Source organism: Lichenostomus cassidix, chromosome Z (assembly GCF_008360975.1).
Source record: "Lichenostomus cassidix isolate B80296 chromosome Z, HeHo_3.0, whole genome shotgun sequence".
Classification (NCBI taxonomy): Eukaryota; Metazoa; Chordata; class Aves; order Passeriformes; family Meliphagidae; genus Lichenostomus; species Lichenostomus cassidix.
Genome location: NC_139511.1, coordinates 63,603,462 through 63,621,186, shown reverse-complemented (window position 1 = coordinate 63,621,186; position 17,725 = coordinate 63,603,462). Strand labels below are relative to the sequence as shown.

General features: G+C 37.5%; 1 protein-coding gene across 5 annotated transcripts in view; it reads right to left on the bottom strand.

The window, feature by feature from the left end:
- Positions 1-838: 838 nt before the first annotated feature.
- LMBRD2 (LMBR1 domain containing 2) overlaps positions 839-17,725 on the bottom strand; it is a 30,215-nt gene continuing 13,328 nt past the window's right edge. For all 5 annotated transcript variants that reach the window (XM_085042433.1, XM_085042430.1, XM_085042428.1 and 2 more), the window contains 12 exons: positions 17,049-17,123; positions 16,555-16,668; positions 15,807-15,990; positions 15,298-15,479; positions 14,392-14,525; positions 14,084-14,189; positions 13,223-13,320; positions 11,261-11,364; positions 8,736-8,782; positions 7,489-7,591; positions 6,161-6,290; positions 839-3,679 (listed from right to left, as the gene is read on the bottom strand). In XM_085042433.1, the coding sequence (XP_084898559.1) occupies positions 3,619-3,679; positions 6,161-6,290; positions 7,489-7,591; positions 8,736-8,782; positions 11,261-11,364; positions 13,223-13,320; positions 14,084-14,189; positions 14,392-14,525; positions 15,298-15,479; positions 15,807-15,990; positions 16,555-16,668; positions 17,049-17,123 (1,338 nt within the window). In that variant the 3' untranslated portion in view covers positions 839-3,618. The remainder of the gene's footprint in view (positions 3,680-6,160; positions 6,291-7,488; positions 7,592-8,735; positions 8,783-11,260; positions 11,365-13,222; positions 13,321-14,083; positions 14,190-14,391; positions 14,526-15,297; positions 15,480-15,806; positions 15,991-16,554; positions 16,669-17,048; positions 17,124-17,725) is intronic.

Genomic DNA, 17,725 nt, shown 5'->3' with positions numbered 1-17,725 from the left:
TTTTCAGAGCTCAAAAGGCAGCCATTCGTTACTCCCTTACTCCACTGCAACATCAAAAATGTCAGTGGATTCCCACCTCAATGGCTCAGAATGTCTGTTAGAACCTGAAATCCCACTGCCATCAATTTATGCAGTCAACTCTTCAAATTTCTGTATTCCAATCAAAACTGCACCAGGCGTTAGTTATCTGTTGTGTGTAAAATCCTGACCATGTTTCCCCTGAAAATTTTGTTCACAGCCATCTCAGTGTGAGGGGAAAAACCAGGCCCCAAGAAGGCTTGATCAAACTGTCTGCTCACCAAGGACTAGGTAAGGTTACTTCACAGATGTCCAGAAAAACAGACACTCCTTCCAGTGCTAGCTTTTCTGCTAGCACTGAATTACCTTTGCTGTGACATCTCCAGAGTTAAACACAGAATTTGAATTTTATTTCCACCACAGATTTTTATAAATAAGCTGCTGAGCAATTAAATGAGATACAAATTTTTAAAATAGAAACATAGAGTCTAAGAACGTTCATGTGGATGGAGGCCCAAGAACATATACAACCCCTTTCATATAAGGCTGAACTGAGGATAGCACTACTAAGTAGTTTAAAAATAAATTAAATCATGCTAACATAGAATTGGTAAAGAAATATCTGATTAAGAGAGATTGATTTTCTCCATTTCCAGTCCCTGGTAAGACTCCAGCCATAAGATTTGGAACGAGCTTTTACACACACAGAATACCCACATTAAAAAGTGGCCTCATACATGTAATCTGGAAATTGCATGAGCTTGAATGCCTGTGGGCATGGCCGATGTTCAGTGTATTCACCTAAGAACAAAACTGACAATTATTGTATGTCTGCCAATTTATTAATATAATTATTTCTATACAAATAGAGATTTTTTTTTCTTCTTCATAGTAACAATTCAGTGTTTTAAAACAGGCAGATTAATATATTACAAATATCACTACTGTTAGAACACATGTACTAAAATCACAGGAGGTAGAGTTAGATCCCCATTAACAATTACTTGAGAAAACATAGACTGTTTTTAAAAATTAGTAGAATATGTCATTCATGAAAACTTACTTTTCAGAATAACTCATTCCTAGCTGCTTTAAGGGATGTGTGTTTTTTTAAGCATGATAAAGAACATATGATAGAAACATGTTCTCTTTCAGTTTTCAACATAACTTTGCAATAAGCACATAAGAAAGCTCCCAAGTGATAAAGACTTCAGACAAACCAGAAAAAAAGCAACATTTTAAATTATTCAAATTACCAAAGTTATCATGAATTTTACCACATCTTTTACCTTATGATTACATTTGAAAATTCATTCAACTAACTACAGCTTAAAAATATACCTACACTAATGAAATTAATGTGAAGCTTTTTTACACTGTTAATAATTGGCATTTTTGAATGGCAAAGTATTATTCTTTTTGCAACAACTTATGCAAAATACAGGCACATAATGCAACCAGAGTATTTAGTATATTAGAAGTGTTAACTGTTACCTAGTCATGCTATGTATTTCCCTTCTTTTAAATACTCTACAGTTTGAAGCCGTGCCTGAGGTGCGTGCAAATTGTCATGTTTCAGTATTTAACTCCATTTTCATAGTATATTTCTTTTACAGTTACAAAACCACTAGTGTGCCAGGATTTTGAATCATTACATCTATAAAGATCTTAAGCAGACATTGTGTCTTCAATAATGTATTCTTGCTATTGCACATATGCTCATATGACAGTGACACTCTGGTCCATATTCAATTTCAACTATTTACACATGCTAAAATCATCTATCTGCACATAATGTTGGAACAGAAAAAATACAGCCTTTCTTGACTTACACACAATGCTTGAGAATTTATGCCAAAGAAATTCATAGAATCATAGAATACAAAGATGGAAGGGACCTCAAGGATTTTCTGTTGACACCAAGCTGAGTGGTGCAGTTGGCATTAGAGGGAAGAGATGCCACCCAGGGGGACCTGAACAAGCTTGAGAGGTGGGACTGTGCAATCCTCATGAAATTCAACAAAGCAAGGACAAGGTCTTACTCCTGGGTCATTGCAATCACAGGCACAGCATGGAGACAGGGGAGAGAAGGAATTGAGAGCAGCCATGCCCAGAAGGACTTGGGGTGCTGTGGGTGAGAGGCTGGGCATGCCCTGGCCGTGGCACTCACAGCCCAGAGAGCCAAACGTGTCCTGGGCTCCATCCAGAGCCCTGTGGGCAGCAGGGCAGGGAGAGCTCTGCTCTGCTCCACTCTGGTGAGACCTACCTGGAGCACTGCATCCAGGAAGAACATGGATCTGTTGGAGTGAAGCCAGAGAGGCCACCAGGTTGGTAAGAGGACTGGACTGCCTTCCCTATGAAGATGGGCTGATAAGGTTGGGGCTGTTCAGCCTGGAGAAGAGAAGGTTGTGTGGAGACCTCATAGGAACCTTCAGCTATCTGAAGGTGCCTACAGGGAAGCTGGAGAGGGACTCTTCATCAGGAACCGTAGTGATAGGACAAGGGGGAATGGGTGCAAATTGGAAGAGGGCAGAATTAGATTAGACATCTGAAGAAATTCTTTATAGTGAGGGTGGCGAGGAACTGGAACAGGTTCCCCTCAGAACTTGTGGATATCCCATCCCTGGGAGTGCTCAAGGCCAGGCTGGATGGAGGGCTGAGCAACCTGGTCTAGAAGGTATCCCTGCCCATGGCAGAGAGGGGTTGGACTAGATGATCTTTAAGGTTCCTTCCAACCCAAACTGTTCTGTGACTCTGTGATCCTACAGTCCAAACTTTCTCAAGAAAAACACAGCATAGACAAGATAACCCAGCAACTTGTCCAGCCAGATTTTAAAAGTGTCCAGTGTTGGGTAATCCACCACTTTTCTAGAGAGATTATTCCAACAGCTGATTGTGCAAAAATTTCCAATTGTGTCTAACTGAAATCTTCCCAGGAGTAACTTGTACCCACAACCTCTTCTCTTTTCCACGTGACTCCTTGTAAAAAGGGAGTCACCATCTCCTTTGTAGCCACTCTCTAAATACTGGAACTTGTATTTTCTGCTTTTATGAAGAAAAGCCTGCCATTCAGACTTTCCTCTTATATGAGGTCTGATTCAAATATCCATGAAGGCAAAAGAAGCCTTAATTTTATTCAGTAGATTTTGGACTAGCCATAAAGTTCAAATAGAAAAATTATAGAAAGTGTTTATTATAGTAATTGATATAACTGCACTTTGGATGCATCAATATGCTCTCCCAGCCTTGATTAAAATATAAAAAAAAATCCAAAAATCTCTTCCCTGAACTTAGACGGTTACAGTTCAAGTTGAGCCCTAGGTATATTTACTAGTTTACCATCTATTAACTTTAAACAGTTTTCTCCTTTTGGTCATGACACAAAAGCCCACACTGATGCACAACAGTATCTACAGTAGCAGAAGCATATTCCTATCACAAGTGGTGAAGTTATCATACACGTGCATTTCCAAAAGAGTTGTTCCTTCATGGTTTTTTTTAAGAGTCTTTGATGGTTCAGTGATATATCACAAATACAGTATTTTCCAAGCAATGAGTAGGAGCCAGATTTCCACTGAACTTTCTTTAGCTTTGATGAACTTAGACATCATCAAATATTTTGCTTCGAGACATTGACAGGTATCTTCCACCAGGCTGGTACCTGCAGAATCAATTTTAAATATGAAAAAGTGTCACAGGAAATAGAAAAATAAAGACCCATAAAATCATCTAACTCTGATTAAAATCTTACTCCTTAACTCCCAGTGAATTACAGGATCTGATGTTCTTTTGAATTTGTTTCCCTGAGAATTTGATAGATAGTCATTAAATTAAACCTCATGTGACCAAGAAAAATGATGACAGGACTACTGGGAGTCTTAAAGAACTGTGTTTCCTAATACAAAGGAAAGAAGCTGGATGTTTTGGTTATACAGGACTTTTTTCTTAAAATCCCAACTGAACCAATAACTAAACAAATGAACAAAAACCCAAAACACAATAAACCCAAACAAAAAATGGCATCCAAAAAGTAGTTTGTGTGCTTAATAGTACTTCTCATTGTGTATTTTTAGGACAAATACAATATCAAAGATAATGAAAACAAATGCCTGCATGCTTAGAGGGAAAAGAGACACCTCACAAATTGTCGGCCAAATATATTTTAGAAACGTTTCAAAAGCACAAATAAGGTCCAACACAAGCACAATGTAGGTCCTTGCTGCAGTATTTACCAAAAGCTGAACAAGCACAAAGCCAGAACCTGCTGTCCTGACTGCCCTTAATTTCCTAGAATGCTCTACTTATTGCAGGAGCTCTAGTTTTGGAAATCAGTGTTACATAAGATACTTTTAAATTAATTGAGAAATTCCATATGCAATTATTCTTGATCTATTACCTCCATGAAATGAAATGCAGGTTACTAAGGGGAGGCCAACTACACTTTGTGGCTCCTGGTTTTCTTTTTAAAGAAGTAGTTTAGAATGTTCCACTTTGCAAAATATGAATAGATGCCCAAAGACTTGAGACACTGTGCTTGAAAAATATTAATTCCAGAATAATTACATAGGCATACCCCTACTTTTAGTAGACAATCCCTTTCAAGCTGCACAGAAGCTGACCACTGACAGAAATTCTAGGCTAGTTTCTCTTTAAATTCTTGCACTTATATAGGCTAGTTTCTCTTTAAATTCTTGCACTTATAAAGAGCCAGCTTTTCAAATGTGGCGACACGAGAGTAAACCAGTTGTCTGAATCAACCTGTGAAACTTGACAGTGCCATTTAACAGCATCCTTTGCATGTTTCCAAGCTGGCATTTATTTATTGACATTACAGAGAGAAGTCCACTGAAACAATGACTTTTTATGACTCTTTTTGATTGGGTAAGCTAGTTTTAGCTGAAAAATAACGAATGGTTAAGTTTTTATACGTGAATTTTAAATTACTTATCATTAAGTAGTTCTACATCATATCCCCCCTAAAAAAAAAAAAAAGTACCCACACAATGTATTGCATGTTTCTTAAATATGAGCAGAGCTTAGCAGTTATATAAGGTAGTCTATGACTGAGGACATTTGATGTTGCAGTTGCAATCACAGAATCACAAAATTCCCTATTATAGACAGAGCTACACAGTGCAGTCTGTTACTCTCTGTTCAGGAAGTTCAGATTTTAATTTACTTTAGTAGTTCCAAGATCTGATACCCAGCTGTATTCCTGCAACATATCCTGTAACACTCAAGTTTTCTTTCCTGTAGCCTTTTTAGAATGGATTTTATGCCAGGCAATCAAGCAAGCTTTCTCAAGTTGAGCTTTTTAGGAAATTACAGAAAATTTTATATAGTACATGTGTGAATTGAGGTGCACACCTAGATCAGGTAGCTTGGTGTGCAGCTGCAGGTTGTGCTCTGGATGGCGGAAGAGCCCCAGGCAAGATGCCATGAGCAACTCACAAAGGGCACAGGGATCTGTGGCCCAGCCAGGGAACTGAACATGGAGACTGGACAGGAACCAAGGGCTCAGCTGGAAGAGCCTGGATTATGGTCCACATAGACCATGAGGCTATGAAAGCTCAGGGATTCTTTTGTTTGGGGTCCCTCCCTGGAGACACCAGTTCAAGCTGTTATGCCGTCACTGCACCATGATTAAAGGTACCAGGTATCTGGTACTCTGCTATGGGAAACCTGTGGTCAAGCTGGAAAAGGAAACCTTTCTGACTGTGAGAGTGGGGGCAAAAGGGGACCTCTTGGGTCACTGGAGCTGCCTGTGGTGACAGGGCTTCAGTCCCAGCAGTGTTACCGCCAGAGTGCCTCCCAAATGGTCACACTGGGACATTTCCCTAACATGCAGGTCATTTACCAGTTTTATATGCAGCATTTTTCAAATTATGCCAATATATAAAGTTATATTCAACTCAATCTCACTCTGACTTTTCTAAAAAAACTGAAACACTTTCAGGTTTTAATTGGTTTTAAAACAATTCCCTTTTCATGGGGGAGAAGGAAGAAAGAAAATCAGTTAGATGAAATTATAAACTTTGTTTACAAAACTATTATTACAAAACCCTTTGATACAGCTGTCACAGGTCAGAAGACAGAAGACATTAGAAAGTTTCAACTGGAAATAACAGAGAATAGTCCTCACCTTCCCGAGTCCGATTCAAGGGGGTCATCATTAACAGAGTCTGCATTAAAATCCAATGGTTCTGCATCCTGGAGGAGTTCTATTCTATCTCTTTCAGTCCTGCCATTTGAACGGGTATACTTTGATAGTGCTGTACAAGTAAAAGGAAGGAAAGACACTTATTTACTGCGAACAGCCTGTCGTTTATGGAGACATCAAATTTCAAAAACTGTAAAAATAACACCCATCTCATCCAGAGCAAAAGTGCAATAATTAGAGCAGTTTTAATATTAAACAGAACTTGCTCAAATTTGTAATATTTACATTTTGTATCTCCACAGAAATGCAACTACAACTTTCACCCCTCAATCAGGATGAGATCTACCTTGCAAAGAATCAAAGAAAATGAGAAACTACAGGCAAGCATTACTTTTAAAATCAAAGAATCACCCATTCATCTTTCCAGCTTCACGCTTCAACTAGCTATTTGGAGGGGGTTTTGTTAGCTTTTGTTTATTTTTAAAAAGTCAATCTCAGGAATTAATGAAATACAGTTGTTTTGCAGTTTACTCTGCAACCTTCACTAGGTCAGCACCTATGGGTTTTTTTAGTGTTAGAATGCTACACAATCATATGGTGAACATTAAAATATAATTTCAGTTAGTCTGCCACTGAAAATCTGGGTTTTCAAATTTGTACAGAAGAGGGGAAATCTACCAGCATTTTCCTAAAAGCATATTCAAAGCTTCCCTCCTCCTCCTCCCCTTTTTCCCCCTCTTTCTTCAGTTTCATTTTACCTGTTAACTTACAAGAACACAGAAAATACAGAAAGAAACGTTAACAGTCTGACAAATTTTTTTGAAGTTTAAAGAATTCACAAGAAACATATTTTTCTAACAGACATTATTAAATGAAAGTAGATACACTTATATGATTTTACATTTGTTGGTCATCTGATTGCTTCATTATTTCAGTCCGAAACAGTTCATTTGCAAGCAGAAGAGGTAAATTTTAAGATTTACAACACCCAACTTCAAGATGCATCATTAAGTTCCTTTATTGACAACTGCCATTCTAATGGCAATTATTATATATCCCATAAGACCAAGTAATTGTTCTTAAGAGTAACCAGAATCTCTGAACCCAACTAGTTGGAGATGGAAAGAAACACAGTACTCTTTTCAGTGCCTTAAATGGCAAGACGGCACTGAGCCACTGAAGTGAACATTATCAGCACATCATCTAAGACAAAAAGGAAAATATTCAAAACTACTCGTTCAGCCAGTGCTGTGCAGACAAGATACTAAAATAAAACAAAACAAACTTCCCCTCAGGCCCACAAAGCTTACGTCTGTTGGCATTGGTCTCTGAGAAGCTGGATTCTTTCTGGTCTGTGTGGACAGCTCTGCTTCTGGTGGACTCGTCTCTATTTCCATACCGCTCCTTCCATTCCTGGAAAAAAGACCATGAAGGACAATGTAAGTTGTGAGGAAAAAGCAACACAACAACTGTTTAGTATCTTGATACAGTAAGAATTTTTGTTTCATTTTAAACTCAAAATGTGCTCCTTCACCAAACCAGTTGTCGTAACTGTTCTTTAGAAAAAGCCTTTTAGAAAACAAACAGAATCTCAAATCTGCACTCAAGAGTTCACTCAACTGCTCTAGGGTGGGAACCACTGCTTTTATTGATTACTACTTCCATCTAGTGGCAAAATGGAAAAATAACGAGATGCACATAGCAAAGGAAAATCCTTAGCTTATGGTCAAATCATTTCAGTGTATATTAAATGTATCATACACTTGCTACTATTTTGCTTCACAACAAGTTCACGTTCTAAAGTTACAGGATGGAGGGAAAGGATCAAAAGAAAGGTCTATGCAGTACTGGCTGTCATCTAGGATTAAATTATACCCGAGCTTGAAGAGCCAAGAGGTTTTATTCCCAGTATTATCTTGCATGCATCCTTTTTCTCATCTATCCCTTTGACTGTGACTTTCTATACTAGATTTCGTTATAAGCTAATGAAAAACTAAAGCTTCACAAATCTTTCAAAACAGAATGCACAGAAAACATGATTTGAATCAAATGTTCTGTTTGTTATTCAGCAGAAACCATTAATTCTGTCTTAAATCTAATTCCCTCCTCTGGAAAAAAAGTAAAATAGAACCTGTGCCAATGACTTTCCAATGTGCACACAAAAGAAGTTTGGCAGGAGTCCACATTTTAGTGAGTATGACGACACTGCAATTGCAGTTACTTCAAGGAGAGCAGTATTAGTATAAGAGACTGATAATATGTAATTTCAAATTATTCTGTATCCTAGAAATCAGGACCCTTTTCAGTGCTTGGTATACTTATTGGCAGACACCACAGCACAATGAGTAACAGAAATGTCCAAGTAGTGTCACTAAAATTGTCCTCTTTTTGTCTATAATTAACTCCCAGTCAAGACTACTCAGCAAGACTAAACTGATTCCATTAATTATTTGGGATTAAGTTTTTTGTGAAATAGATCATTCTGAAATAAATAGCCATGGTGAATCCTATCAGATACTGCAGTATAATATCGTAATTAGCTAAACAAATCTCATACCCTTCTTCTGTTTTCACCTTCTTCCTGCCTCTGTCGTTTTCTTTTCTCTAAAAATAAAAAAAAGAAAATTAATTTTTCTGGGCTCTATAAAAGAAAAATCATTAGCAATTTTTTTTAAACAAACAATGAAAATCCAAAGTCAACTAGCAAAGGTTCTCATTGAAATACATGACTCTTGCAATTAAACAAAAACAAAACAAAAAGCTGCTTGTCTATCATTACGAAGTTTCCTATCAAATTATTTTGTTATGATGGTATCTTGGGTTATAGCATAACATTTGGATACCAGCTGGCAAAGCAAAAAAAAAAAAACCTCTGAGAAATAACTGACAAAGTATGACATTAAGAAAAAACTACAGCACTTTTGAATCAAGGTCTTGATGAAGTTCAGAGGCACAATCCATGACCCAAATACTTTGTTATATCTGTTATAAAGCTGGAAGTGTAATATCACAGTATCAATGTCATCATGACCTCTTGTTTAAAGGAATGAGAGACTTCAATTTTTCTCCAAAAAAAAAAGAAATACTATTACTCTAAGTAAACTCAGGTTTTGTTTTTCATCAACTATGGGAATACAAGTATTTCATACTACAACACTGTATCCAGAAATTTTAATTTCTAAACATTTACTCAAAAATTGCAATGGCTTTTAGCAACTTTTAAGAAACACCATTATAAAAATTAATGTAAAATAAAAAGCTTTCCAAGCCAACAGATAGTTCCAGTTCCACATAACAGGCTTTCTCTAATAAAACACAGGTAGTTGAAATAGCAAAAAACACTGAAGGAAATGACTAAATTTTTGCAGCTCAATCAACACATTTACAAAAGAAAGATTGGTTTGTTGATGCTAAAGACAATTTAAAGGTTAACCATCCTTTATGACAGATTACACAAGCACCTGCTAAGGTATTATTTGATCAGTAAAATAAAGTATCTAAAATTCAGACATTGGATGAATAAAATTGATACTTCACTTAATATGTCAATGAAGTCCATCAGTGGACTTTACATAGCAACCACAATGCTGTAAGTTTATTGCAGTTTGTGCTGTGGCAATCCTCAGCCTAGCTTCCAAAATACTGACAGGCACTATGGTTTGCTTTTTTTTTTTTTTTTTGCCTGAAACATTTCAGAAGAATTTAATCCAAAAAAATATATTATATGATGAGGAAAATGTTGAGGTACTTAATGCCCTCTTTTCCTCAGTCTTTGTAAGTAAGATCAGTTGTTCCTCGAGCTGGAAGGCAAGAATGGAGAACGCAATAAAGCTCCCCAAATCCAAGGGGAAAGGGTCAGTGACCTGCTTACACTGATTGGACACACACAGGTCTATGGGGCCAGATGGGATTGAACCAAGATCACTGAGGGAACTGGTGGAAATGCTCACCAGACCACTTTCCTTTCAATTTTCAATTGGGTCACAACAACCCCATGCAATGCTAAAGGCTTGGAGCAGAGCAGTTGGAAAGCAGCCTGTCAGAAATGACCTGGATGTGTTGGTCAACAGTGGCTGAACATGAGCCACTGTGTGCCCAGGTGGCCAAGGCCAGTGGCACCTGGCCTGTATCATCAATAGTGTGGCCAGCAGGACCAGGACAAGGATTGTCCCTCTGTACTCAGCACTGCTGAGGCCACACCCCAAATCCTGGGTTCAGGTCTGGGCCCCTCAATTCAGGAAGGACATTGAGGGGCTGGAGAGAGTCCAGAGAAGGGCAATGGAGCTCAGGAAGGGTCTGGAGCACAAGTGCTGTGAGGAGCAGCTGAGGGAGCTGGGGATGTTTAGCCTGGAGAAAAGGAGGTTCAGGAGAGACCTTATGATTCTACAACTCCCTGAAAGCAGGGTGTAGCCGGGTGGGGGGGGGTCGGTCTCTCCTTCCAAGTAACAACAATGTGAGGGTTGAAAAATAAGGTTTGTACGAGCAAGACCATTGTTAAGCTAAAGTGATGGGACATATACAGGCCGCAGCACTTTGCTTCCCTGAGAACGCTTCGTGAGAGGATGCCGGGGAGGTGCAGCTGCGCCTGTATGCTTTGAGAGTACCGTGATAAGTGTGCTGGGAGTGACCTTGTGATTAGCAAGGAATGAAGAGGAAAAAACCCTGACAGTGTGAGAGTAGAATGCAATATAGATTATAATCTGTGTAGTTATGACTAGTAACATTGTAAGAGTATATAAACCCTGTACAAAGTAGAATAAACAGAACCTTACTTTATGACCCATATTGGGACGTGTTGTGAGCTTCCCTCTCGCCTTTTATTATGCGACAAGAGGAAATGGCCTCAAGTTGTGCCAAGGGAAGTTTGGATATTGTGAAAAAATTCTTCAGGGAAGTGTTGGAGTCACCATCCCCAGAGATACTTAAAACATGTGTAGGTGTGGCACTCGGAGACATGGTTTAGTGGTGAACTTGGCAGCGCTGAGTTAAGGGTTGGACTCAATCTTAGAGGCCTTTTCCAGCCTTGATGACTCCGTAGTAGTATGATTTTATAGGAAGACTATCACAGAAGACCTAATTTACCTCTTCTAATTAGCTCTTTTCCTTCATCAATCAAATCCGAGGTCATTTCACTATCGCCCATGAACTGCTGAAATCCCAAAAGATTCAAACAACGAGTTCCCAAACTGGTAAAAGAAGAAGCAATTGCCCTTGTTAATTTGCAATTAGTAATTTAGATACATTACAAAACACAATATAACACAAATTATTTCGAACTGTATGGACAACCTAAGTAAAAAGGAAAAACACAGAAGAAAACACAGATTGTTGCATCAGCTGAGAAAACAGAAAATTCAGAACTCAGAACAATAACTGGTGACCCAGAACAGTAGGATGACCTAGGTGACCTAGAACAGTAACACATTCCTAAATACAATTGAAAGTGATGGAATAACCCTATTCAAAAAGAGAGATTAAGATGCATACAGTCTGAGAGCAGTGCAAATTATTTAACATTAGACAATTGCTTTAATTGTTCTCAGATATAACAGAATTTGTACCTATGATATGTTATCAATTCTTCTTTGCCAAAAGACAATTACAAAAATTCTGCTTATTACGATTTCTGTTTTTGAAACAGTAATAAAATAGGAAAGCCACTTCACATCAAGTTTCACTTGGGAGAATGTGTGGCATACTTTTAAGCTGTAGGGATTCCAGCTGCCCTTTTGGATAGCCATTAGGCAGCAGTCAGACAGCAAGCTTGTTTCACCTTTTTTAAGCTAGTCCTGCAACTACATAGCATGAAACCACTTTCATCTTTTCAAGTTTTCACCTTTGCGCTTTTCACTTTCACCTTTTTCTTTACACCAGAAAACACAACTGCTGCTTTTGTACTGTTTTCCTTCCCCCAAACTGGAGTATTGATATCATGCTCAAATTCAGCTTTATTGTGTATTTATGCTGAAAAATTTCTTTCTTATACTACCTAAACTTTAAGACTGCTGGATTAAACAAAGGAGACAGCTTTCCTCAATGGATTTTGATTCAGCCTTCAGTTTTGTTTATATCTGAATTAGAAGAGGTCATTAAAGCAACTCTCTCTCCTTTCATTTCTATTCTTCCTCTTCACTGTGGAAGTCAAGACCCAGGATGATCATCATGGACAAGAAGTCACACAAACTGTTTTCTCTTTTCTTGCTGTTGGCCTTCCTGTTTGATTTTTTGTTTGTTTGTTTTGTTAGTTTTTTAGCTCCACCACCAGTTTTGTCACTTAACCTAAAGGTAAGCAGGGAAAACTCACAACTAGATCCTTGTTGTTTTACTACCTATACATGCACATACCATATTAATGTGCAGCTGAGGCATTTTACCAGATTGTACTTGACTAAAAACATACATATTGCTTCTGAATGGCAATGCAAAATTGAAGATGTTAACATAAAGGTAGCTCAGCAAGATCACGCTAGAAGTATCTAATTCCCTCACATTGTTCAAAAGCAGACATTTTGAAATTATAAAGCAAGTAAGTAACAGCATTTTCTGCAATTACCCTTCCTGCCACCAACAAACTGTGGCTTAGGGAAACAAGATCAAATTATTTAAACCAGTGTGCATTACCAGAAGTCTGGTAATGCCTCAGAAACTTGTTATGAGTCTGTTAGAAAGTGCAATACTTAAAATTGCTGCTAGTGCTTCTTAATTTATTAGAAAACTTTGTTGAAAATGTAGCTTCCTCATGATAATTTTAATCTCAAAATCAGAATCTAAATGTCCCCATGTTCCAAAGTAGGAACAGATCACCCTTCAAAATCCAGGAATGAAGTTTGAATTAACTCAGTTATGAATTTATACAACCTATGTTCCTAAAATGTACACCCTTCACCTATATAAATAGCAAACTATGGATTTAGGTTTTGCATTTTTATTAAAATGACACAACTCAACTGCTGGAAAAGGAGTACTGAATTGCTTCCTGAATTAGATGAAACTAATTTTATTAATGTAAAGAAACATGGAGGATCTGTCTTACAAATCACTTACCTAAAGTATGTAGCAATGCAGAGAATGACAACAAGCATTGGGTAATAAATATAGAATCCATCTGCAATGAAGGACAGCACTCTCATGGATCCCATTATCTAGGGAAAAAATCCACAAGAACAAGCTCTAATTAGCTATACCATACATAAACCCATGGAAATTGTGCTTTCTCACATAAATACACAATCCTTTACAGTTACTGAAACATAGGCAATATTATCATCACAGATCTGATTCAGAATAAACAGATGTAAAGGCACCTCCAGCAGTGTATTCACTTTGAGGTTTCTAAAATGCTATTCTGTAGTCTCACCTACTCCAGAACAAGTGCAAATCTGGTGGATTTTTTCATCTACTGTGAAAAGAGTCTCCAGACAACACCAAGAATCTAGTTACTAACAACAAAGATATGAGATGTAACTTGCCATAGAAACCAGTTCTTCAATAAAACCAAACTCACTGGTTTTCTAACCAGTAGTTAGTTAGTTCCTTCTAGTATTAAGTTAGGATTGCTCCGAATCTATAGAGATGCCCTACACGCTAAAGCTAGAGAAAGCTAAAACTAATAGGAATTTATATTAGGAAGTGAAGAACAACCTGAACTCTAAAGTGTAATACTTTACTTTCTTAAGATAAAGAGGCAAAAAAAAAAAAGGAAAAAAAAAAAAAAAGCTATTGATGACTCCTATAAATCATAAGCAATCATTACCATATAGTCCTGGTCTATAACCAAGTGTTTTACCTTGTTTAATACTTTCAAAAAGATTTGAATATCTGAATCTTACTGTAAGATACATTTAAAAATACTTTGCCTATTCTCCAAACCGCATCGAAAGCTCAAACTCACATTTTCTTACTTACAGATGTATAAGCAGTTGGCTGAGTGTTTTTGTGAGAGATTGTTGCATCCATGTGGGTCAAGCCCAGAAAGTTCAAGCACAATGGAGGAGTAAGACGACAAAACAACCTGCACAAATCCAAGAGGCAACAGCATTTAAAGGAGTTTCTTACATCAACTGCAAATCATAATTGGATCTATCATAGAATACTGATGTACAGATCATTAGGAATTATACCCATAAACCACAAACTAAAGAATGGAAATGGAAGTTTCATGGACATTTTCAGGATTTGATAGAAGACCTGCAAAACATACAACAAATACTCACATGCCACTGAAAAGGAGACTGTACGCATCTGTCTGATGATGTGAAGCTAAGTAATAATAGTTAAATACACGGATCCTGAAGACAGTGGAGTAAACACAGATACTCAGGAAAAAGATGGTAAGAAAACAGGCCATCTAGGGGAGAAAAATGTTGTTTAAATGTAGAACTTTATTTAAAGTTTCAATGTGTTCAGCACATAGCTTGTCACATGCACAGACCATCTCCAGCCTTAATTTTTCATTTTAAGATGGGCGAACACCACCAGCACTGAGAAGAGTTTCAGGAGTTCTTCTGAACAGTTTAAACTGAAAATGATACCTGTAACATTCTATACATAAACTAACACAGTTGACCCTAGGGACACTCTACTACTTCTTGTTACGTATGTAATGTTGCTGTAATTGCCTCAGTATGACTGATCTGGCAATTCTTCCCATTAAAAAAGGCTTAAACCCAAGTTTTTCCAGTCTAGCTTTCCTAAGTACAATGGAATTTTTCAGCTCAGTATCTTTACCGATAAATTTGTGCACACAAATGCTAGCCACACCTGTGACTGGATTCCTGGTCATCAGTAAAGTTATTGTTTAGGAAACTGAGGTCACACACATGGCTAATAAGACAAAAAGTCTAATTAACATCTACGCTCCAAGCTAATGTTTCAGAAATTACTCTACACATGATATTCAGGCCAACGGGGTCATGCCTTCACATGGTATTTGAGAGTTTTAAGAAGTGGCTAAAGCCAGACTTCCTCCACAGAAACAAAGTTTGGTAACTATACATTTAGAGACCTTCTGAAAGTTGACAGATTATTTAGAGACTTATTTTTAAATCTATTTGATCTAGTGTTCTTATCATAACCATTTATCTGAAAATATTTTTGTCAAGTGATTATCTCCAACTTACCTCAATGTATATATAATTATATGTCTTTTCTGCCAGTTGTATGAAAACCGCAAATAGTGACAGAACTGGTTTTGTGCTGAAAAATGTGCACTCTGACCACACAACAATGACTGAAAACGTGGCCAGCACAACTGCAAGCACCCTGTAAAACCATGGTCGTAGAAGGCATTCCCAGTACCACTCTGGAAAAAACAAACACACACACACATATCCGAAACAGGTTAATGAAGATTACACAACCAGAAACAGAACTCCCTCACAAAAGGCTTCAAAGTTTGCTATTGCTTTATTAAAACACATAACTGCTACTAAGTTTGTAAATAAATTTAGGCTTATGGTTAAGAGCATAAATTTGTATCTGATAGCTATGCCATTAGATAAACACACTAATATTGTGGACTTGCTTCCCTCTATTGCAGCTGAACTTTTTACACAACACAATTGGCTGTTTTTACAGAATGGTATCAGTTATCCTTTAACATACTGAAAATCTGCGTAACAGCACTTACCAACCGTTGGTGTGTAGAAATACTGAATAATTTTATTTTCTGGTTCCTGGGAATGAAAGGTATGAACAAACTGTCGAGTTGCACTGCTTTCATTTTTTGCCACATCTTCTAGGTAAAATGCTTGCTCTAAAAGAATTTGCCACTGGACCTGTGTACGACGATGTCTCTGCACTGAATAGATTACCTATAATAAATTGCAAGAAATTAGGGTTACAAGGTACTTGTTTCAAGAAACGGCAGAAAATCCTGGCAAAATCTCTTGCATTGCAGAGCTGCAAAGACTAATTCTGTATATTCACAAAAAGCAGGTAGTTAGTTCTCTGAATACATAAATCACAGGAGGACTACATACATAATTCCTGAGTTTTGCAGCTCTTTCATCACAAACCATCTGTAGCAGTAACAGCCTGCTTTTTCCAACCTACCGCTTTATTTTTGTAGTGAATATCAAGCTTTTACTACAATTTCTTTTTCAGAATGCACTGTCAATCAACCATTACAAGGCCTATTCACAGACAGCTAAAATACTATCAAGACATAACACAAGAAGAACACTTCTTACACATCCAGAACTTTGATCACTTGGGATATTAAACTTCTGTGCTTTCTTTAACCAAGAAAAGTTTCTGTTCAGTAGCTTAAACCCACTAAACTCAACAATCTAGATGAAGTGCATTCAAAATCTTTGATTAGCATTTACTCTCATTACATCAGCATAAGTGAGGCTTTCTCCCATCTATTAATATACCTGCTTGTGAAGTTTGGCCAGACTTTTTTCACTTGGATAACTGTTCTGTCTTTCATCAAAATCTTCATAATCATCCATGTTCCTACCCATTCTTTCCTGGTACTCAGTAGGGCACTGGAAGGAAGAGGGAAAATTAACTGGGAGATGAAGGAGCAGCAATCAGTTTTTGCTAACTATCTGTAAAAGTTTGAGGTATTTCAAACTATTCAAGCTCACTCTAAGCATACAGGTATGAGGTATTTCAAGCTCACTCTAAGCATACAGTTTTCTCTTTCTACAACATTCTCTATGTCAGAATACAACTGATAATTATATATGTTATAAGAAAGCATTTCAAAGAGGAATTCTGCTCAGAGTCTTGAGAGAAACTGAGAAGATGCCAAGTAGAGATTTTATATTAAGAGAAAAAGAAAATAATGTACAAGTATTCTGTACATGCTAGAAGCACCGCCTCCCAAATGAATAATTATAGTTGAATATGAGCAATTGGTTACCTTTTTCAGTATTGTATCAACACATTTCCTCAAGGGGTGGTTATATTTGATACTCTCACTTACTTTACGGACTTCCTGTTGAGAGAAAAAAATTCCACAGTAGTTTAACTATGCTAAATTAAAAATGACAAATGCATTTTTAATAAATTATAAATTTTTACTGATCAATTTGAGTTGCAGCCCTCCCAACTGGAAAAGATTGCCATCAAAGCTTAAAAAAATATACAGCTTCCTAAAAGTCATAGCTGATAAAGGGTAAGTGACATATTTGTAAGGAACATGCATATATTTTTTTAAGAAAGAACATCACAGTGCAAACACTACTATGCAAATGTGTGGAAGATTGGTTTCTATGCACTAAGGGTGAAATGGAAAAGACTTTCTTGTTTAAATTATAGGTAAAAGCGTGATGAAGAGCAAGTCCCCCTGACTGACTTGGGGCACTGACTACCTCTTCAGGAAGCCTGTTCCAGTGTGAGACCACCCACCACCTCTGTGGTAAGGAAATGCCTCCTGATGTCCAGAACAGACCTCTCTGCGTGCAGTTTGAACAACTCCCATGCATGCTGTCACTGGATACTAGGGCAAAGAGATCAGCATCTCGCTCTCCAGGCATGTGAACAATGCCCTTAGTAACTTGCTTCAACTTTTGGTCAGCTTTGAAGCGGTCAGACAGC